The sequence below is a fragment of the Salmo trutta genome, chromosome 23 (assembly GCF_901001165.1).
Source record: "Salmo trutta chromosome 23, fSalTru1.1, whole genome shotgun sequence".
Lineage (NCBI taxonomy): Eukaryota > Metazoa > Chordata > Actinopteri > Salmoniformes > Salmonidae > Salmo > Salmo trutta.
In genome coordinates, this window is record NC_042979.1 from 32,768,256 (window position 1) to 32,791,066 (window position 22,811).

Consider the following 22,811-nt stretch of genomic DNA (forward strand, 5'->3'; position numbering starts at 1 on the left):
GTAATGCATGCAGAGCAGAATTAGGTAGCCGCTAATTATCAAAATCCAGAAAAGAGACGTTAAATTCTACAACCACCTAAAAGGAAGCGATTCCATAACAAAGCCATCACCTACAGAGAGATGAACCTGGAGAAGAGTCCCCTAAGCAAGCTGGTCCTGGGGCTGTGACTGACCCAAACTTAAGGAAAGCTTTGACTATGTACAGACTCAGTGAGCATAGCCTTGATATTGAGAAAGGTCGCCGTAGGCAGACCTGGCTCTCAAGTAAAGACAGGCTATGTGCACACTGCCCACAAAATGAGGTGGAAAATGAGCTGCACTTCCTAACCTCCTGCCCAATGTATGACCATATTAGAGACACATATTTCCCTCAGATTACACAGATCCACAAATAATTAGAAAAGAAACCCGATTTTGATAAACTCCCATATCTACTGGGTGAAATACCACAGTGTGACATCACAGCAGAAGGATTTGTGACCTGTTGCGACAAGAAAAGGTCAACCAGTGAAGAACAAATACCATTGTAAATACAACCCATATTTATGCTTATTTATTTTCCCTTTTTTACTTCAACCATTTGTACATCGTTACAACACTGTATATATATACATAATATGACATTTGTAATGTCTTTATTCTTTTGGAACTTGTGTAATGTGTGAGTGTAATGTTTACTGGTCATTTTTATTGTTTATTTCACTTTTGTATATTATCTACCTCACTTGCTTTGGCAATGTTAACATATGTTTCCCATGCCAATAAAGTACAGCTAATATCTTCCAGAAGGCAGAAAGAGCGAGATCATTTGGTCCAGTTCCTTCTCTCTATTACCCTCTATACTACTACTAAACTTTGGCTCTTAGCCTGATTTGTTAAGACTGTAACATCCCCCCCCCCATCAACACATTTTAGATTAGGAACTAGGAACATTACGAGCATGTTCTGTCAAACCCACAGACATTTTCTGAGCTGATGATGTGTTGGGAAAGAACGAGTGTAGACATGCTATCATTAAGCAGACGTGGAAGAAGTGATTCATTAGAGGATGGAGGGGCTGAAACAGAGAGATTCTGTGCTGTGGTTGTTTCCCATCTTCTCTTCAGGGATTATAAATAGACGAACAGACCAACGGGACAGTTGGCTTCTCTCAACATGTCCTTACCTCTGACTCTAATGTTCAGACTCCTACGTCAGAATAGTCTGGAATGTTCTTTATGAAAGAACTCTCTGTCCCTCTTTTACAGTTTCCCAAAGAGATGAGCAGTTGGAAGTCAAAAGCCACTTATACACATACATTAACATATGCACATACTCATCGTTTCAGAGATGTTACACAGGGTTTCCATGGTCTACAGTAGGTTTCTCTCTCACACTCAGTAGGGTTAGTAGGGTGAACAATTGACAACATCAGTGGGCTACAAACTGTAAGGAAAGACTGAGGTCGTCCCACCTCTCTCACACAGCGACTTTTATCTCACAGTGGGGTGTCTTGGGATCCATGCCTATGGCAGGACTGTAGTAGCTGGGTGGTCTCCTCTCCTTCTCTCTCCCCTCTCCCTTCTCTCCCCTCTCTTCTTCCTCCTCCCTTCTTCCAAATTGGTTTGGAGGAGAAAACAGGAGTGTTCGCCAAAGAGCTCGAAGAGAGAAGGCAACAGTTAGATGACAAGCTGAGGAAAGCCATGTCACAATTGTGCTCCTCTCAGATCAGTCTTTCTGACAGAGCATATGTTCTAGCTTTCCCTTTGCTTTTTAGAGGTGACATGCTGTTCATTACTATCTTATCTTTCATAGGGGGGCCACTACCACCACTCTCTCTCTCTCCACACACACACACACACACACACACACACACACACACACACACACACACACACACACACACACACACAGAGCAGATGTGGATGGGGAGTTAGACACTGAGGTATGCCAGCACAGCGAAACCGGAGACACAGTGGCAAACCAAATCACTCTCCCCGTCCTCTCCCCTCTTTAACCAATAAATACCGAACACAGCTATTAGCTACAGCACATTTCCAACTCATCTGTTCTGGTAAAGCCCAATTATAACCAGTTGTATGTACCAATTATCATAAGAGGCTGAATAACACAGTTCCACTTACTCATAAAGTTGTACTGTTTTTTTTTTACAGTTACTAATACTGTTATTCATTTATTACAAGTCACACTCATTGGTTGCTAGAACAGGATGTAATCCATCCACAGAGTCTGATTGGCTGTTGGGAGCATCTGGGAGCTATCTGATTGGCTGTTAGGGGTAGTCTGGCATTCCCAGACTTTTCTTGAAAGATGCTGTAGGGAAGTGGCGCTGCCAGGGTAAACCAACCATTACAACTATCACTCTCTCTCTGTCAGACACGTTCACACACACACACACACACACACACACACACACACACACACACACACACACACACACACACACACACACACACACACACACACACACACACACACACACACACACACACCAGAGGAGCCTATCATAACCACTTCTTTTAACAGGAGAATGGGCTCCTCCTCTTTCCTTTCTTCCTCCTTTTCCTTTGCTCCCACTAGTGAAGAAAAAATGAGCCAGCATGTAAACACAGCAGAGCTAGGCCTCCCGAGTGGCGCAGTGGTCTAAGGCTGTGCCACTAGAGATTCTGAGTTCGAGTCCAGGCTCTGCGACCGGAAGACCCATGGGGAGGCATGGATGTCCTTGTCCCATCGCACACTAGCAACTCCTATGTCGGGCCGGGTGCAGTGCACGGTGTTTCCACATTGGTGCGGCTGGCTTCCGGGTTTAGTGGGCATTGTGTCGAGAAGCAGTGCGGCTTTGTTGGGTTCTGTTTCGGAAGACGCATGGCTCTTGACCTTCGCCTCTCCCGAGTCCATATGTGAGTTGCAGCGATGAGACAAGACTGTAACTACCAATTAGGGAGAAAACGTAGAATAAATAAATTAAACTCAGCAGAGCTGAGATCCAACTCCTGACTAAGCTAATGGGAACCACTCACAGTGCACTGCAGCCCTAGTTGTGTTACAGTGCCCTTTCAGGAGTGTTTCAAATCTACAATTGAAAGACTTTTGTGTTTTTTCGTTAATAAATAATAATTCAACCCAGACTCTCTCTGTCTCCCCCTCCTCTCTCTTTCTCACCTTTTTGTCACCACAAAACTGTTCAGTCACTCTACATTCCATCGTTCTGCTCATGAGCAAGCGATCCGAGGTTGCCACTCCCTGCTCTGCTGAGATGAGCTGAGCTTAGCTGGTCTGCTCCAAAGGGTTGTCTGAGGACTCTGGAGCTGAGCTGAGCTGAGGGGTAGAGAGGAATGCACCAGTGGCAAGTTGGCAACTCTTACTGTAGCCTGTTCTCACCTCTCTTCTTCTTCTTACCATGCTCTGTTCTGCTCTTCTCTGCTCTGCTCTCAAAGCATCTGCCACTCAAACTCAAGCAGCTGCTGCCTCTCTCTTTCTCTCACTCTGAGCCAAAGAGAATTCCTCTGGAACACACTGCCAAGACGTGTGGACACTGCATGAAGTGATTATAGGCCTGTCTTTCTGTCTTTACTGAGTGAGAGAGAGAGAGAGAGAGAGAGAGAGAGAGAGAGAGAGAGAGAGAGAGAAACAGTTAGAGATAGAGATTGACAGACAACAAGGAGAGAGCGAAAGTGGAGAAAATAGAAAATGGCTGATGATGAGAAATACATATTTTTCCATCAGTGACTAGAGCGCTTTCCCCCTCCTCTCTCTCTTTCCTTTCTTCCCTCCTTCCTCTCCTCCCTTCCTCTCTCCAGTGTCTGTCTGCTCCTAACCTCAGGCTCCAGAACCTTCCCACTGCTCTCCCGTCAAGGCGTCCTTCACCTCCAAGCGCTCTGATTGGCTGTCTGTCTCAGCGACGCTCTAATGCTGTGTTTCCACGGTGACCACAGCCTGATCCAAATGTTGATCCATACACATTGATCCAAATGTTCAGGAAAGATCTTGCCTTCCCAGACGAGGAGTTAATAGTCTGAAGTTCCTTAATAAGGCTAGGCGTCCCGGACAACTTCCGGTGAAACTGGAGGGCGCGCAATTCAAATAAATAATCATAAAAATTATGATTATATATTTAGGTACATACAAGTGTCTTATATAAGTTAAAAGCTTAAATTCTTGTTAATCTAACTGCACTGTCCAATTTACAGTAGGCTTTACAGTGAAAGCATGCCATGCGATTATTTGAGGAAGGCGCCCCAAATCAAAATATTTTTCCACCAGCACAGGTTTCATAAATTCATAAATAGTGATTAAATATTCATTTACTTTTTGAAAATCTTCCTCTGATTTGTCATCCAAAGGGTCCCAGCTACAACATGTAGTGTCGTTTTGTTAGAAAAAAATCCTTCTTTATATCCAAAAAAGTCTGTTTAGTTGGAGCCATCTATTTGAGTAATCCATTCGTTCAACATGCAGAGAAAGGAATCCAAAAAGCTACTGCTAAACTTTGTTAAAACATATCAAAATACATTTCTATTTGATCCTCAGATACCCTAAAATGTAATTATACTATAATATTTCATTCGGAAAGAAGTATGTTCAATAGGAAAATGATATTAGCAGGCGAGTGCCCTCACAAATTTCCAAGTCTGTGTCCCAGTATCAAAACTCACTATTCTTCCTCGTTTTGGAAGAAACACGCCTGAAACTTTGAACAAAGACTACTGACACCCAGTGGAAGCCATAGGAATTGTATGCTGGGAGCTAGATTACATTTTTTCCCTATACTTTCCATTGGAAGAGCATGGGCTCTCAAAAAAATACATTCTGGTTGGTTTTTCTTTGGATTTTCTCCTACCATATCTATTGTGTTAAAGTCTCCTACATTATTTTAACATTTCTACATACTTCAGAGTGTTTTATTTCCAATGGTACCAATTATATGCATATCCTGGCTACAGGGCCTGAGCAACAGGCAGTTTACTTTGGGCATGTCAGTCAGGCGGAAATTGAGAAAATAGACCCTAGCCTGAAATTGTGAAGTTAGAAAATAAATAGAGAGATGTTTCCGAACTAAAGTATAGGACTGCTTTACTTCTCATGTGAGACATTTACTTACCCTTCGTGTCTAAGTGTAAATGAGCAAATACCGTCACAAATATAGATGTAGGATCTTAATTTGATCGCTCTTTTGTTGCTGAGAATTTTCATGCAAAGCAGGAAATGCAAACTTGTTTCTAAAGTTTGTAATTTCCACTTAGAAATTTCAGACTTGATTTGCCCTAATGACATTTGTATCAAAACCCTACAAAAATTTCCATTAATTATAATCTACATAATAATTCCCATTTCTGTTACTGCAGGATTATTTTCCTGCTTCAGCAAACTGGCTGAAATTAAGATCCTACATTTGTTCCTTCACAATATGCTAATGTAGTAGTACAACATAGCTTTAGCTCCACACTCTCACATTCTGTCTTTGTAGTTAGAAAAACACTTTGCAAAGACAACTATCATGCTAAGACATAATTCAGTCATGATGGTTTACATAAACTCAGCAGGTTTCTACCTCTTTCCTCTACCCTTAAAACAAATGCAGCTGTCTAGTCCTGGGACTTATGAATGGTGCCAGAACTAAATGTGAGTCTAACCTGCACATGTATGTGAGTACACCATTGTCTTCTGGGAAAAGCAAGGCCCGCCCCCTTGTTGGGGGGCTGAGAATGTCCCATAAGGCCTTGCTCTAAGGGCATATGTCTCACAGATGTAGCTGGTGCTCACAAAATGGAGGGAGAGTTTAGACTAGGCATGCAGATGGAGGGATGGAGGGAGGAATGAAGGGAAGAAGGGAAGTGGGCGCTCCTGAAGAGGGAGAGAGTGGGTTGAAACTTCTCTTTTACTTCTCCTCTGTTCCTTTCACCCCTTGTTCCTGTTTTTGTTTGTCCTGTGTTTTGTTGTTCTATAAATACTTATTTATTCTGGCTTTCATTCTCTTTCTCAGCATCTCTTCTCATATCCTTTATTTTCAAACATGTCTCTATCCTAATTTTCTCTTTCTTTCTCTCCCTCCCCTGTCCCTCTCTCTCTCTGTCTCTCTATGTGTCTGGTGGATGGATCAGGTCAGAGAGAGGAGGAGAGGAAAGGAGGAGAGGGGAAGAGGGGTTTGAGAAAATGAGAAAGTGTTTTCGACGGCCGCCCAGGGACCACATGCTATTCTCATTACTCTGTTCTCCTTCCTGTCCTACTCTCTTGCTCTCTCTCTCCCTCCCTCTCTCTCTTCCATACTTTTCTCTCCAACCCTCCCAGCTCTGTGCTGTTCTGTTCAGTATTCTGGCCAGTGTTGGAGGGTTGGAGAGAGCTATTGTTTGCTTTAGATGCTCCAAGACGTTGTCATCTCCTCTATCCCATGTTCTTCATCCTTCTCCCTGTTTGTTTCCTCTGCCTGCTTCAGTACATAACAATGTATTGACTGTGTCTCTAAAAGTTATCATAGTGTAGTTTCCGTGCAGTACACCATTTATTTGATGGACTGAATTTTGGGATTTTATTCAGATTTTACTCTTGAAAACAATACTTTACATAAAACCCATGTAGTGGTGTGGTCCTCTGACTCTCCCTGTTCAGTAAATTACATAAACTGGTGTGTTATAACTCCTCTCTCTGTCCCCCCCTCTCTCTCTATCTCTCTCTCCATTCCTCCATCCCACTCTTCCCCCTTCTCAGCTGATGTGTTTCCTGAGGACTTCTCCATCCTGGCTACAGTGAAGCCCAAGAAGGGCTCCCAGTCCTTCCTGCTGTCTGTGTATAACGAGCAGGGTATCCAGCAGCTTGGGGTGGAGGTGGGACGCTCTCCTGTCTTCCTGTATGAGGACCACATGGGTAAACCCAGCCCGGAGGACTACCCCCTCTTCAGAGGTCTCAATCTGGCCGATGGAAAGTAGGTTCACCTCATTCCACACACAGTATTACTATGTCATTAGATAGTACACTGATATTATTACATAGTACATTATATATATATAGTAGTTTATAGTTAAACTATCTCCTCTTTAGAGGACTCATCCGGGACAACGGAAAGTATGTTGACCTTGTCTGATACCATACCATACAATAAACCCTAGTCATCTTGCAGTATACCTTATCAGTCTGCCTAGTGCTTACACAGCTTGTAAACTATGATATACTATGGCACACATATACTGCATTATATCACACTAGTCACTCTTCAGAGTCCTCAACAGTGACATCTGTTATACTGTACCATATCAGACAATCTGCTGTCAGTTTAGCTGCTTGCTTCTCTGTAATCAGAGCGCAGGTGTGGGTTGGTGTAGCTTTGATGCGTCTGGTGGACACCCTACTTTGGGGTTTAGTTGTGCAGGTGACCGGTCACCCATGTTCATTATCTCAATTATCTGCTGTTTGTCCATCTAACACATAGCTTGTTATCTAGCTAGCCAGTCAATCAAGGTAGTTTGTATTATATATAAAGACCTGCTCGGATTGACTGTAGCTGAGCTTTGTGCGCTACAGTGCCCTCGGATGTGTAGACATTGAACCCGAACAAAACATCCCTATCCTGAACAAAACATCCCTATCACGAACAAAACATCCCTATCCCGAACAAAACATCCCTATCCCGAACAAAACATCCCTATCCCGAACAAAACATCCCTATCCCGAACAAAACATCCCTATCCCGAACAAAACATCCCTATCCTGAACAAAACATCCCTATCCTGAACAAAACATCCCTATCCTGAACAAAACATCCCTATCCCGAACAAAACATCCCTATCCCGAACAAAACATCCCTATCCTGAACAAAACATCCCTATCCCGAACAAAACATCCCTATCCCGAACAAAACATCCCTATCCCGAACAAAACATCCCTATCCCGAACAAAACATCCCTATCCCGAACAAAACATCCCTATCCTGAACAAAACATCCCTATCCCGAACAAAACATCCCTATCCTGAACAAAACATCCCTATCCTGAACAAAACATCCCTATCCCGAACAAAACATCCCTATCCCGAACAAAACATCCCTATCCTGAACAAAACATCCCTATCCTACCCTTCCTTTGGCCACCTTTCCTTCCAGTTCTCTGCTGCCAATGACTGGAACGAATTGCAAAAATCACTGAAGCTCCCTCACTAACTTTCAGCATCAGCTGTCAGAGCAGCTTACCGATCACTATACCTGTACACAGCCAATCTGTAAATAGCACACCCAACTACCTCATCCCCGTATTATTACTTACCCTCTTGCTCTTTTGCACCCCAGTATCTCTACTTGCACATCTATCACTCCAGTGTTAATGCTGAATTGTAATTATTTTGCCTCCAAGGCCTATTTATTGCCTTACCGACCTACTCTTCTACATTTGCACACACTGTACATAGATTTTTCTATTGTGTTATTTGACTGTACGTTTGTTTATGTGTAACTCTGGGTTGTTGTTTTTGTCGCACTGCTTTGCTTTATCTTGGCCAGGTCGCAATTGTAAATGAGAACTTGTTCTCAGCTGGCCTACCTGGTTAAATAAAGGTGAAATAAAATGACAATATCCTGAAAAACATCCCTATACTCCAGCCTGGTTGTAATATCAGTGTTTCACTAGTCCCACAGCTAGTAACTGTAGCATAGTGAAACATGCTACTTTTTATCCATCTCACAGCTAGTAACTGTAGCATAGTGAAACATGTGGGACTTTTTATCCATCTCACAGCTAGTAACTGTAGCATAGTGAAACATGTGGGACTTTTTATTCTTCTCACAGCTAGTAACTGTAGCATAGTGAAACATGTGGGACTTTTTATTCTTCTCACAGCTAGTAACTGTAGCATAGTGAAACATGTGGGACTTTTTATCCATCTCACAGCTAGTAACTGTAGCATAGTGAAACATGTGGGACTTTTTATCCATCTCACAGCTAGTAACTGTAGCATAGTGAAACATGTGGGACTTTTTATCCATCTCACAGCTAGTAACTGTAGCATAGTGAAACATGTGGGACTTTTTATCCATCTCACAGCTAGTAACTGTAGCATAGTGAAACATGTGGGACTTTTTATCCATCTCACAGCTAGTAACTGTAGCATAGTGAAACATGTGGGACTTTTTATCCATCTCACAGCTAGTAACTGTAGCATAGTGAAACATGTGGGACTTGTTATCCATCTCACAGCTAGTAACTGTAGCATAGTGAAACGTGGGACTTTTTATCCATCTCACAGCTAGTAACTGTAGCATAGTGAAACATGTGGGACTTTTTATCCATCTCACAGCTAGTAACTGTAGCATAGTGAAACATGCTACTTTTTATCCATCTCACAGCTAGTAACTGTAGCATAGTGAAACATGTGGGACTTTTTATCCATCTCACAGCTAGTAACTGTAGCATAGTGAAACATGTGGGACTTTTTATCCATCTCACAGCTAGTAACTGTAGCATAGTGAAACATGCTACTTTTTATCCATCTCACAGCTAGTAACTGTAGCATAGTGAAACATGTGGGACTTTTTATCCATCTCACAGCTAGTAACTGTAGCATAGTGAAACATGTGGGACTTTTTATCCATCTCACAGCTAGTAACTGTAGCATAGTGAAACATGTGGGACTTTTTATCCATCTCACAGCTAGTAACTGTAGCATAGTGAAACATGTGGGTCTTTTTATCCATCTCACAGCTAGTAACTGTAGCATAGTGAAACATGTGGGACTTTTTATCCATCTCACAGCTAGTAACTGTAGCATAGTGAAACATGTGGGACTTTTTATCCATCTCACAGCTAGTAACTGTAGCATAGTGAAACATGTGGGACTTTTTATCCATCTCACAGCTAGTAACTGTAGCATAGTGAAACATGCTACTTTTTATCCATCTCACAGCTAGTAACTGTAGCATAGTGAAACATGTGGGACTTTTTATCCATCTCACAGCTAGTAACTGTAGCATAGTGAAACATGTGGGACTTTTTATCCATCTCACAGCTAGTAACTGTAGCATAGTGAAACATGCTACTTTTTATCCATCTCACAGCTAGTAACTGTAGCATAGTGAAACATGCTACTTTTTATCCATCTCACAGCTAGTAACTGTAGCATAGTGAAACATGTGGGACTTTTTATCCATCTCACAGCTAGTAACTGTAGCATAGTGAAACGTGGGACTTTTTATCCATCTCACAGCTAGTATAACTGTAGTGAAGCGTGTGTGTGTGTGAGAGAGAGAGCTAACCTTCTGTTCCTGTCCCCAGGTGGCACCGAGTGGCCATCAGTGTTCACAAACAGAGCATCACCATCATCCTGGACTGTAAAAAGAAGACCACCCAGAAACTGTCCAGGAGCCCACACCCCATCATCGACACCAAAGGAATTGTGGTCTTCGGAACTAGAATACTTGATGAAGAAGTCTTTGAGGTAGATCTGCTGGCTTATCTACATGGTCCTTCGCTTCGTCCTATTCATTGATTGTGATATTTGTGATTTGCGTTCTAAAACCTAAAGTTGTGTGGAAATGAGCCGTGCACAGATCGTCATCTCTGCCCGTTGAACCGCAAAGATGTTTTTGGTCTGGATTTTCAGGCTGGATTGTCTTGTTATTATTGTGAAGACTTAGATCAGGTGTTTCATAAAGTGTTGCTGTGAACACCTATTTGGAACTGCACAGCTAGCTGTGTATAGCTGTGTATGTGGTCTTCTCTCTATCTCTTTCTCTCTCCGTTCAAACTCACTGCCACGTCTTTGTGTACACTAAGAGAGGCGTTGAACTCAGTCAGATAGTGGACATTTTTTCATTGCGGGAACTAGTGTTCACCTCCCCCCTCCCGCCATCCCTCCATCCCTTGTTCTTTAAACTATGCTTTGTGGTTGGAGATGACTTGAGCTGATTTGGAGACTAGTGACAGACAGCCAAGCCCTGGGGGTTATCACAGAGACCTGGAGACACCTGACAAGCATCACAATATCAAATACTGCTGCTTATGCCAGAGATGGAGAAAAGAGATAAAGGACGTGATGTATTCTTTTTGAACATTTGGTTGTAACTTTTTATAAAGGAGTTGCTAAGGGAGTGATCCAACTGTTCTTTGTACTTTTTAAAGTAAACCCTGGGTAGAGGATGAAAGAAAATTGCACTCACTCATCTAAACAGAACCCACACACAAATACACCCCACAGTGGATAGTGTTAGGGCTGGGCGATGTGGCTGCAATATCATATCACTGTATTTTTCTAATATTTTATGGTATGACGGTATTTGTGTTCTTTAGGAGTAGGTTTTGACTCTAGGGTGAAAACATACTTTCTAAGTGATTTCAATGGGTCTCTCTCCATTCTGATTGTTTTATACTGTTCAGTTAAACTTCAACCAAAAATAATTTTCTGCATTTTCATATTTCTGCATTTCCTGCACTCATTTGATATCATTTCCACACTGCCACGTAGGGCTGTACGATATTGGCAAAAAAATCTAGGCCTTGTTTTAAACCAAATGTTGCAATTGGGATTTGACATGCAGTTTAGGTCAGAACACTTAGGGTGACCGTTGGAATCATGGAGACATTCTAGTTATTCTAATTCTTTAGTTAGAAGATAATAGTGGGCACTTGAGATGCAAAACATATTTATGTTAATGAACAGTCAATTACTGTGGGACCGGCAGTCTTTTGGATGAAAGTAACCAGCTGACAAAATGCCATGACCGCATTGGATCCACTTCATGTAGTCCAAAGATACTTCACGTATTTCATTGGTAACTCCTTTTATAGAAATAATCTTTTCACTGTATGCTTTTTGTCAAACTGGACTCTATGGTTTAAGTGCAATGTACACACATACAGTATGTTTGTGAGTGTGTGTGTTTGTTTGTGTGTGTGTGTGTGTGTCCGTTCCTGGCGCATGCATGTGTGTGTTTCAAGTTTCAAGTGTTTTTTGTGGGAGTGAATAGAGTGTCTGAGTGAATACAGTGTCTGAGTGAATACAGTGTCTGAGTGAATACGGTGTCTGAGTGAATACAGTGTCTGAGTGAATACAGTGTCTGAGTGAATACGGTGTCTGAGTGAATACGGTGTCTGAGTGAATACGGTGTCTGAGTGAATACGGTGTCTGAGCGAATACGGTGTCTGAGCGAATACAGTGTCTGAGTGAATACAGTGTCTGAGTGAATACAGTGTGTGAGTGAATACAGTGTGTGAGTGAATACAGTGTCTGAGTGAATACAGTGTGTGAGTGAATACAGTGTGTGAGTGAATACAGTGTCTGAGTGAATACAGTGTCTGAGTGAATACAGTGTGTGAGTGAATACAGTGTGTGAGTGAATACAGTGTCTGAGTGAATACAGTGTCTGAGTGAATACAGTGTGTGAGTGAATACAGTGTGTGAGTGAATACAGTGTCTGAGTGAATACAGTGTCTGAGTGAATACAGTGTCTGAGTGAATACAGTGTGTGAGTGAATACAGTGTGTGAGTGAATAGAGTGTCTGAGTGAATACAGTGTCTGAGTGAATACAGTGTGTGAGTGAATACAGTGTGTGAGTGAATACAGTGTGTGAGTGAATACAGTGTCTGAGTGAATACAGTGTCTGAGTGAATACAGTGTGTGAGTGAATACAGTGTGTGAGTGAATAGAGTGTCTGAGTGAATACAGTGTCTGAGTGAATACAGTGTCTGAGTGAATACAGTGTCTGAGTGAATACAGTGCGTGAGTGAATACAGTGTCTGAGTGAATACAGTGTCTGAGTGAATACAGTGTGTGAGTGAATACAGCCGTTATTCCCCCCACTGTGATCCTAATAACCACCAGTCCATTTTTTACAGATGACATCATCAGCAGCAGTTCGGTTGATTGATCTAGTAAAGTTTTAATTCCTTCTTTTTGTAGCCTATAGCATCCTTCCTCATCAACACAAATCACATCCAGCAACTCAAACAACCGAAACCCACAACAACAGGCTAGCGGTTACCGTGGGAACAGAACAGGCAGACATTTTGTGAAAGATGTTTAAACGTTCTATCCTACTGCTGTGTGTCTGTCAGCCCAGTTGGGAGACTGGACAGGCTTCCAGCTGCACTCCCAGAAAATGGAAAACATGCCACATAGTTTCCAAATTATGCTCAGCGCTCTCCCTTTTCTCTCACTTACTTCCTCTCTCTCCTCTTTCTCTCCCTCACTCCCTGCTCCCCTACTGTACTCTAGGTTACAGCTGAAAGGTGGTGAGCGGGAAAACAAAGATAAACATATTTGATTTCAGTGGCTGGGTCATTTCATTCAGATTCCTGCAAATTTCCAGTTGATCCCAAGATCAATATCTTGTAAGCGTGCACGGAGAAAAAAGACTGAGAGGTGGGGAATTGGATAGAGGTAAGAGGAGGGAGTGAGTTTACAATATCAAAAAAGTGAAAGGGAGAAGTCTGGCACTCAGTATTTCCTTGAATATCGGCAGAAAGTTCAGAAATAGATTCCTGCCGCGATAAGGCATTTATAGAGAGAGAAATCGAGAGAGAGAGAAGCAATAAAACATTAAACACCCTCAGATGACAGAGGGAGATAGAGAAAGAGGCAGAAAGAAAGAGAGAGAGAGAGAAAAGTGGAAAGAAAAAGAGAGAGAGAGAGAGAGAGAGGTGGAAAGAAAAAGAGAGAGAGGGAGAGAGAGAGGTGGAAAGGAAGAGAGAGAGAGAGAGAAAGAGGTGGAATGAAAAAGAGAGAGAGAGAGAAATAAATAAAAGTGAGAGATAGAGAGAGACCCCCTCAGGGTGTACTGTACTCTAACCCCTACCTGCTGTGTGTGAATAGAGGAATTACTGTGAACAATATGTTGCATCTGCCTGTGAGCTTCCTGAGGAGTCAGAGCCTGCTCCCTACATACAGCTGTAAAGGACAAGTTATGCTGGAGTGGTTTGTGGTTTGGTTGTTGACATGGTTATTGTGGTTTGAGAGAGGGTGCCTATGTTATGTTTAAGTACCATGTGTGAGTGTGGTATTTCTGTGAACTTACGGGTAGTACTTACCATAGACATCATACCCTAGCTAGTAGTACCATAGTGGCGCAGACGTTTTACCATGATATTGCATGACATCATTGGTTATTACATGACCTTTGTGAATAGAGTATCTAGCGATAGTGTCATTACATAGTTACAGAGTACTGTAGTTATAGCTGTTTATATTTATTAAACCTTTTATGTATAATTAACTCATCAGGAAGTCATTAATCAGAAGCTAGCAAATGTTATGTCCTGTGTGTGCGTGTCAGAATGTGTCTATATGTGTGATTGCATGTGTGTGTGTGTGTGTGTGTGTGTGTGTGTGTGTGTGTGTGTGTGTGGTGTGTGTGTGTGTGTGTGTGTGTGTGTGTGTGTGGGTGTGTGTGTGTGCACGCACACTATGTCTGTGTGAGAGAGACCGCTAGTCTTGGCAGCGGGCGTCAGCAGACCGTGTCCCCTGATCTTGAACGCTGTTGTTTCCCATTGACCGTGCCAAGAAAAACCTGGGATAATTTAAGGCCAAGCAGCCAGGCAGGCAGACTGGAAAACACATTATGTGAAGTCAAGGGGTGGAGAGAGAGAGCAAATACAGACAGGACAGATGGGGTCCAGCGTGGGGAGGGAGAGGTGGCTGAGGGAGAAAGAGGAAGGAAGAAGAGAGAGGAGGGAGAGAGGGGAGAGAGAGGGGGAAGGGGGTGAGAGAAAGAGAGAGAGGGAAGGGGATGAGAGAGAGAGAGAGAGAGAGAGGGAAGGGGATGAGAGAGAGAGAGAGATAGGGGGAGGGGATGGAGAGAGAGAGAGAAAAAAGGGGGGTGAGAGAGAGGGAAGGGGATGAGAGAGAGAGAGAGAGAGAGAGGGAAGGGGATGAGAGAAAGAGGGAAGGGGATGAGAGAGCGAGAGAGAGAGAGAGAGAGAGAGGGTGGATGGAGGGATGAGAGAGAGAGAGAGAGAGAGAGAGAGGGAAGGGAAGGGGATTGGAAAGAGAGGGAAGGGGATGAGAGAGCGAGAGAGAGAGAGAGAGAGAGAGAGAGAGTGAGAAAAAAAGGGGGGTGAGAGAGAGAGGGAAGGGGATGAGAGAAAGAGGGAAGGGGATGACAGAGTGTGAGAGAGAGAGAGAGAGAGAGAGAGAGAGAGAGAATGTGTGTCTGTGTGTGCACAGCTGTGTTAGTGTGTTACAGATTTAGGGATTTTCCAATTTGGAAATTCTACCTTTGTAAAATTTCAGTCAGAAGTAATGGAGAATATCCAGAACAGTTTACTCTCTCAGTAACTCTCCATTTCGGTAATAACATACTGATCCTCCAAAAAAGGGTAAATGTAGACAAGACAGAGACAGAGAGGGGGTGAAGGAAATAGAATTCTAGAAATGGAGAGATGCACAGATATAGAAAGAGAGCCAAAGAGGTAGAAAGAGAGAGAATGAGAGAAAGAGAGAATGGGAGAGAGACACCATGATACAGAGAGAGAGAGAGAGAGAGAGAGAGAGAGAGAGAGGGCTACACTCTTAGAAAACATGTAGAACCCTTCTGAGTTCCATGTAGAACCCTCTGTGGAAAGGGTTTTACATTAATCCAAAAGAGTTCTACCTGGAACCGAAAGGGTTTGCACTTGTACCAAAAAGTGTTTTTCTATGGGGACAGCCAAATAATTTATTTCTAAGAGTGTAGCCACATATGTAGACAGTGACAGAGGTAGAGAAAGAGATGGAGACAGAGAGGTCTAACCACATATAGACAGAGGTAGAGAAAGAGATGGAGACAGAGAGGTCTAACCACATATAGACAGAGGTAGAGAAAGAGATGGAGACAGAGAGGTCTAACCACATATAGACAGAGGTAGAGAAAGAGATGGAGACAGAGGTCTAACCACATATAGACAGAGGTAGAGAAAGAGATGGAGACAGAGGTCTAACCACATATAGACAGAGGTAGAGAAAGAGATGGAGACAGAGAGGTCTAACCACATATAGACAGAGGTAGAGAAAGAGATGGAGACAGAGGTCTAACCACATATAGACAGAGGTAGAGAAAGATATGGAGACAGAGAGGTCTAACCACATATAGACAGAGGTAGAGAAAGAGATGGAGACAGAGAGGTCTAACCACATATAGACAGAGGTAGAGAAAGAGATGGAGACAGAGAGGTCTAACCACATATAGACAGAGGTAGAGAAAGAGATGGAGACAGAGAGGTCTAACCACATATAGACAGAGGTAGAGAAAAGAGATGGAGACAGAGAGGTCTAACCACATATAGACAGAGGTAGAGAAAGAGATGGAGACAGAGGTCTAACCACATATAGACAGAGGTAGAGAAAGAGATGGAGACAGAGAGGTCTAACCACATATAGACAGAGGTAGAGAAAGATATGGAGACAGAGAGGTCTAACCACATATAGACAGAGGTAGAGAAAGAGATGGAGACAGAGAGGTCTAACCACATATAGACAGAGGTAGAGAAAGAGATGGAGACAGAGGTCTAACCACATATAGACAGAGGTAGAGAAAGAGATGGAGACAGAGAGGTTTAACCACATATAGACAGAGGTAGAGAAAGAGATGGAGACAGAGAGGTCTAACCACATATAGACAGAGGTAGAGAAAGAGATGGAGACAGAGGTCTAACCACATATAGACAGAGGTAGAGAAAGAGATGGAGACAGAGGTCTAACCACATATAGACAGAGGTAGAGAAAGAGATGGAGACAGAGGTCTAACCACATATAGACAGAGGTAGAGAAAGAGATGGAGACAGAGGTCTAACCACATATAGACAGAGGTAGAGAAAGAGATGGAGACAGAGAGGTCTAACCACATATAGACAGAGGTAGAGAAAGAGATGGAGACAGAGAGGTTTAACCACATATAGACAGAGGTAGAGAAAGAGGGATGGAGACAGAGAGGTCTAAAACCACATATAGACAGAAGGTAGAGAAAGAGACTGGAGACAGAGGTCTAACCACATATAGACAGAGGTAGAGAAAGAGATGGAGACAGAGGTCTAACCACATATAGACAGAGGTAGAGAAAGAGATGGAGACAGAGGTCTAACCACATATAGACAGAGGTAGAGAAAGAGATGGAGACAGAGAGGTCTAACCACATATAGACAGAGGAAGAGAAGAGAGATGGAGACAGAGGTCTAACCACATATAGGACAGAGGTAGAGAAAGAGATGGAGACAGAGGGGTCTAACCACATATAGACAGAGGTAGAGAAAGAGATGGAGACAGAGAGGTCTAACCACATATAGACAGAGGTAGAGAAAGAGATGGAGACAGAGAGGTCTAACCACATATAGACAGAGGTAGAGAAAGAGATGGAGACAGAGAGGTCTAACCACATATAGACAGAGGTAGAGAAAGAGATGGAGACAGAGAGGTCTAACCACATATAGACAGAGGTAGAGAAAGAGATGGAGACAGAGAGGTCTAACCACATTAGACAGAGGTAGAGAAAGAGATGGAGACAGAGAGGTCTAACCACATATAGACAGAGGTAGAGAAAGATATGGAAGACAGAGAGGTCTAACCACATATAGACAGAGGTAGAGAAAGAGATGGAGACAGAGGTCCTAACCACATATAGACAGAGGTAGAGAAAGAGATGGAGACAGGAGAGGTCTAACCACATAGAACAGGTAGAGAAAGAGATGGAGACAGAGGTCTAACCACATATAGACAGAGGGTAGAGAAAGAGATGAGACAGAGTCTAACCACATATAGACAAGGTAGAGAAAGAGATGGAGACAGAGAGGTCTAACCACATATAGACAGAGGTAGAGAAGAGATGGAGACAGAGGTCTAACCACATATAGACAGAGGTAAGAAAGAGATGGAAGACCAGAGAGGTCTAACCACATATAGACAGAGGTAGAGAAAGATATGGAGACAGAGAGGTCTAACCACATATAGACAGAGGTAGAGAAAGAGATGGAGACAGAGGTCTAACCACATATAGACAGAGGTAGAGAAAGAGATGGAGACAGAGAGGTCTAACCACATATAGACAGAGGTAGAGAAAGAGATGGAGACAGAGGTCTAACCACATATAGACAGAGGTAGAGAAAGAGATGGAGACAGAGGTCTAACCACATATAGACAGAGGTAGAGAAAGAGATGGAGACAGAGAGGTCTAACCACATATAGACAGAGGTAGAGAAAGAGATGGATAGAGTGAGATGTCTAGCCACATATAGACAGAGGTAGAGAAAGAGAGAGAGAGAGTGCTAGCCACAGATATCGACAGAGACAGAGGTAGAGAGAGGTAGTTGAGTGTGAGCCAGGTTTTTGGTCCAGACCCTGGAAAGAATGAGTAGTTCTCTTCTCTCTACACTGATGTCAGCCTTTGAACGGCGGCCATGTTGCATTACATCATCCAGAGGTTTCCATGGCACTGCTGATAGGTTGTCCCAGGATGGGGTGGCTGGACAGGGGGGCTGGCGGTGGAAGGAGAGGGGGAGGAAGAAAAGGAGAGTACAGGGAAAGACATGGAGGAGGACAAGGTAAAGATAGAGGGAAGAGTGAGGGAAATACAGAGGGAGGGATGAGGGAAAGAAAGGGGGAGATGGGAGGTAGAAAAACAGGAAGACGGCAAGTAGGTTGAAGTGAGGAGTAGATAGGTGGAGAAGAGAGGACTTACAGTAGAGACAGGGGTTAGCGTAAGTATGCAGGAGGAGTATGGAGTATAGATAGAACCCTTTCTTCTAAGAGTGTAGAGCAAAGGAAAGGAGTTTCGCATGTTCTTTCCTCTTCTTCACTTTGGAGGAACTCTTTTCTCTCCTTCCATCCTGGGTTTCATAACCTCTTCTCTCTCCTTTGACATGTAAATACAAAGAAAGATTGAAGGATAAGGGTTATTATAAACTGGGTAGTGCATCAGCCCTGGGTATGATGCAAAACTACTTGTTTACTGTTCTAATATCATTGGTAACCTGTTTATAATAGCAATAAGTCACCTCTGGGTTTGTGGGATATGGCCAATATACCACGGCTAAGGGCTGTTCTCGATACAGCCCTTAGCCGTAGGCCAAGCTAGTTTCCCTAGCTTGGTGTGTCACTTTTTCCAGCTGTGTCAGTAGTGCTTCATAAACCCAGCGGACTCCATGGCCCGTAGTGAGGAGTGGGCATCAGTGATGTCAGCAGTTCTCCATTGGGGCTCTACGGGCTCGTGTTTTATTGTTTCCCAATTATTAGCCCTTATAGCAGAGCTACTGTAACAGCAGTCTCTTAGTCATAAAGCTGAATTTATACAGTAAGTCATAACTCTAACTTACGTGTTGCCTAACTTTACCTCTAAAAAGTATATTTTCAGAAGTATTTGTTTGGGTACTTTAATATTTCATATACAGTATAATACCTGTAAAACTATATTTTCCTGTGCATTGAAACACTTTTTCAACCTTTTTCAGACGCGTGTCACAAAGAGGCAGTAGATAGTTCTAAAAGCAGCCTTGTTGTTGACTGATGGTAAACAGATGCTACAGCGCCTTGCAAAAGTATTCATCCCCTTTGGTGTTTTTCCTATTTTGTTGCATTACAACCTGTAATTTAAATAGATTTTTATTTGGATTTCATGTAACCTGCTCCACTGCAGCCCCATCGATGAGAATTGGGGCGTGCTCGGCCCTCTTTTTTCTGTAGTCCACAATCATCTCCTTTGTCTTGATCACGTTGAGGGAGAGGTTGTTGTCCTGTCACCACACGACCAGGTCTCTGAACTCCTCGCTATAGGCTGTCTCGTTGTTATTGGTGATCAGGCCTACCACTGTGCAGTCATGAGTGAACAGGGAGTACAGGAGGGGGCTGAGCACGCGCCCCTGAGAGGCCCCTGTGTTGAGGATCAGCGTGGCAGATGTGTTGTTACCTACCCTTACCACCTGGGTGTGGTTTGTCAGGACGTCCAGGATCCAGTTGCAGAGGGAGGTGTTTAGTCCCAGGGTCCTTAGCTTATTGATGAGCTTTGAGGGCACTATGGTGTTGAATGCTGAGCTGTAGTCAATGAATAGCATTCTCACATAGGTGTTCCTTTTGTCCAGGTGGGAAAGGGCAGTGTGGAGTGCAATAGAAATTGCATCATCTGTAGATCTGTTGTGGCGGTATGCAAATTTGGATGGGTCTAAGGTTTCTGGGTGAATGGTGTTGATGTGAGCCATGACCAGACTTTCAAAGCACTTCATGGCTACAGACGTGAGTGCTACGGTTCGGTTGTCATTTAGGCAGGTTACCTTAGTGTTCTTGGGCACAGGCACTATAGTGGTCTGCTTAAAACATGTTGGTATTACAGACTCGGACAGGGAGAGGTTGAAAATGTCAGTGAAGACACTTGCCAGTTGGTCAGCGCATGCTCGCAGTACACGTCCTAGTTATCCGTCTGGCCCTGCGGCCTTGTGAATGTTGACCTGTCTAAAGGTCTTACTCACATCGGCTGCGGAGAGCGTGATCACACAATCGTCCGGTACAGCTGGTGCTCTCATGCATGTTTCAGTGTTATTTGCCTCGAAGCAAGCATAGAAGTAGTTTAGCTCATCTGGTAAGCTCGTGTCACTGGGCAGCTCTCGGCTCTGCTTCCCTTTGTAGTCTGTAATGGTTTGCAAGTCCTGCCACATCCGATGAGCGTCAGAGCCGGTGTAGTACGACTCGATCTTAGTTAGCTTACTTCATTCACACTTGTCCTTGTCCTATGATGCCATCTATGCTTAGTTACCCTGTAACAACACGCTAACTGGTAGCCCCTAATGTGTTATTATATGATCTTATACTGTTTAACACAGTTCAGTCCTCTAGCCCCACAGACAGAAAAGTTTCTCTCCTGGATCACCTGGAGAATTTCCTTCATTCATGGCAGATGTATGGATTTCAACCCAAACCCCCCCACCCCTTCCCTCAACCCGCTTAATGATTGGAGCAGGCCCACACATAGATGTTTGCCCTCAGCACTTATTTTGTGGCTTTCAGCAAAGCGCCAAGCCAAACATTCTCATGGTGCACCTCTGCATCCCCTTCCCACTGTGCCCCTAAGCCAACGTCATAGTCAGAAAGAGGGACAGGAAATGGGAATACAACCTGAGTCCACTCATAATCCTGTGCGGTGGAGGTCTCTTTAGCAGACAGAGGGGAGGGGTGAGGTGAGTTGATAAAGGAGGTTGAGAGGGAGAGAGTAGGGAGTGAGGGGAGGGTGAGGGCAGGTGAGGTGGTAAGGGAGGGTGAGAGGGGAGAGGAGGGGGTGAGGGGAGGGTGATGGAGGGTGAGAACAGGGTGAGGTGGTAAGGGAGGGTGAGAGGAAAGAGGAGGGGGTGAGGGGAGGGTGAGAGGAGGGTGAGGTGGTAAGGGAGGGGGAGAGGAGGTGGGAGAGGAGGGTTTGAGGGGAGGGGGAGGGAGGGAGGGAGGGTGAGAGGGGGCAAGAGGGTCTGGTGGATAAGTCAGGTGCTAAACCCGCCTGTTGCTTTTGGCTCAACTGAGCTCTGAGAACCCAATACTGTCTAGAGGGCATACTGCGTGTGTGTGTGTGTACGTGTCCAGCAGAAGAGCTAAATGCCTTCTATGCTTGCTTTGAGGCAAGCAACACTGAACCATACATGAGAGCACCAGCTGTTCTGGACGACTGTGTGATCTGGGTCTCCGTAGCCGATGTGAGTAAGACCTTTAAACCGGTTAACATTCAAAGGGCGCGGGGTCGGACGGTTTACCAGGACGCATACTCAGAGCATGTGCTGACCATCTGGAAAGTGTCTTCACTGAGTCTGTAATACCAACATGTTTCAAGCAGACCACGATAGTCCCTGTGCCCAAGAACACCGAGGTAACTTCTTTAAATGACTATCGCTTCCTGTACTCCCTGTTCACCCACAACTGCATGGCCATGCATTACTCCAACACCATCATTAAGTTTGCTGACGAAACAACAGGGGTAGGAAGGATCACCATCTTCAATGACACAACCTATAGGGAGGAGGTCAGTGACCTGGCAGTGTGGGCAGTGACCTGGCAGTGCCAGGACAACAACCTCTCCCTCAACATCAGAAAGACAAAGAAGCTGATCATGGTCTACAGGAAACGAAGGGCCGAACACGCCCCCATCCACATCGATGAGGCTTTAGTGAAGCGGGTCGATAGCATCAAGTTCCTCGGTGTCCACATCACTAAGGAATTATCATGGTCCACACACACCAACACAGTTGTGAAGAGGGCACAACAACACCTCTTCCCCATCAGGAAGCTGAAAAAATGTGGCATGGGCCCTCAGATCCTCAAAAAGTTCTACAGCTGCACCATTGAGAGCATCTTGACTGGCTGCATCACTGCTTGGTATGGCAACTGCTTGGCATCCGACCACAAAGTGCTACAGAGGGTAATGCGAATGGCTCAGTACATCACCAGGGCGAGCTCCCTGCCATCCAGCACCTCTATACCAGGTGGTGTCAGAGGAAGGCCCTAATACTAGCCACCCAAGTCTTATACTGTTATCTCTGCTATCGCACGGCAAGTGGTACCGATACACCAAGTCTGGAACCAACAGGATCCTGGTCAACTTTTATCCCCAAGGCATAAGACTGCTGAATAGCTAGTTAAATAGTTAACCAATAGCTACCCCGGACTATCTGCATTGACCCCCTTTTACACTAACTCTTTTGATCCATTCTACACTGTTGCTACTGTTTATCCTGTTGCCTAGTAACTTTACCCCTACCTATATGTACATCCTGTATCTACCTGAATTACCTCATACCCCTGCACATGGACTCGGGACTGGTACCCTGTGTATATAGCCAAGTTATCTTTAATCATTGTGTATTTATTCCTCGCGTTATTATTTTAATATTTTCCTCTATGC

The 22,811-nt window shown here is 44.0% G+C and overlaps 1 protein-coding gene and 1 long non-coding RNA gene across 2 annotated transcripts in view; both read left to right on the plus strand.

Annotated features, from left to right (window-relative positions):
• col5a1 (procollagen, type V, alpha 1) overlaps positions 1 to 22,811 on the plus strand; it is a gene marked incomplete in the record, with an annotated part of 131,853 nt that overhangs the window by 28,182 nt on the left and 80,860 nt on the right. Inside the window, 2 exon segments of the mRNA XM_029709864.1 lie at positions 6,706 to 6,919; positions 10,254 to 10,416. Coding sequence (XP_029565724.1) covers positions 6,706 to 6,919; positions 10,254 to 10,416 — 377 coding nt within the window.
• Positions 17,298 to 17,908, plus strand: LOC115159807 (uncharacterized). Its single transcript, XR_003868956.1, has 2 exons — positions 17,298 to 17,334; positions 17,710 to 17,908. It is a non-coding gene; the product is annotated as an uncharacterized LOC115159807 (long non-coding RNA).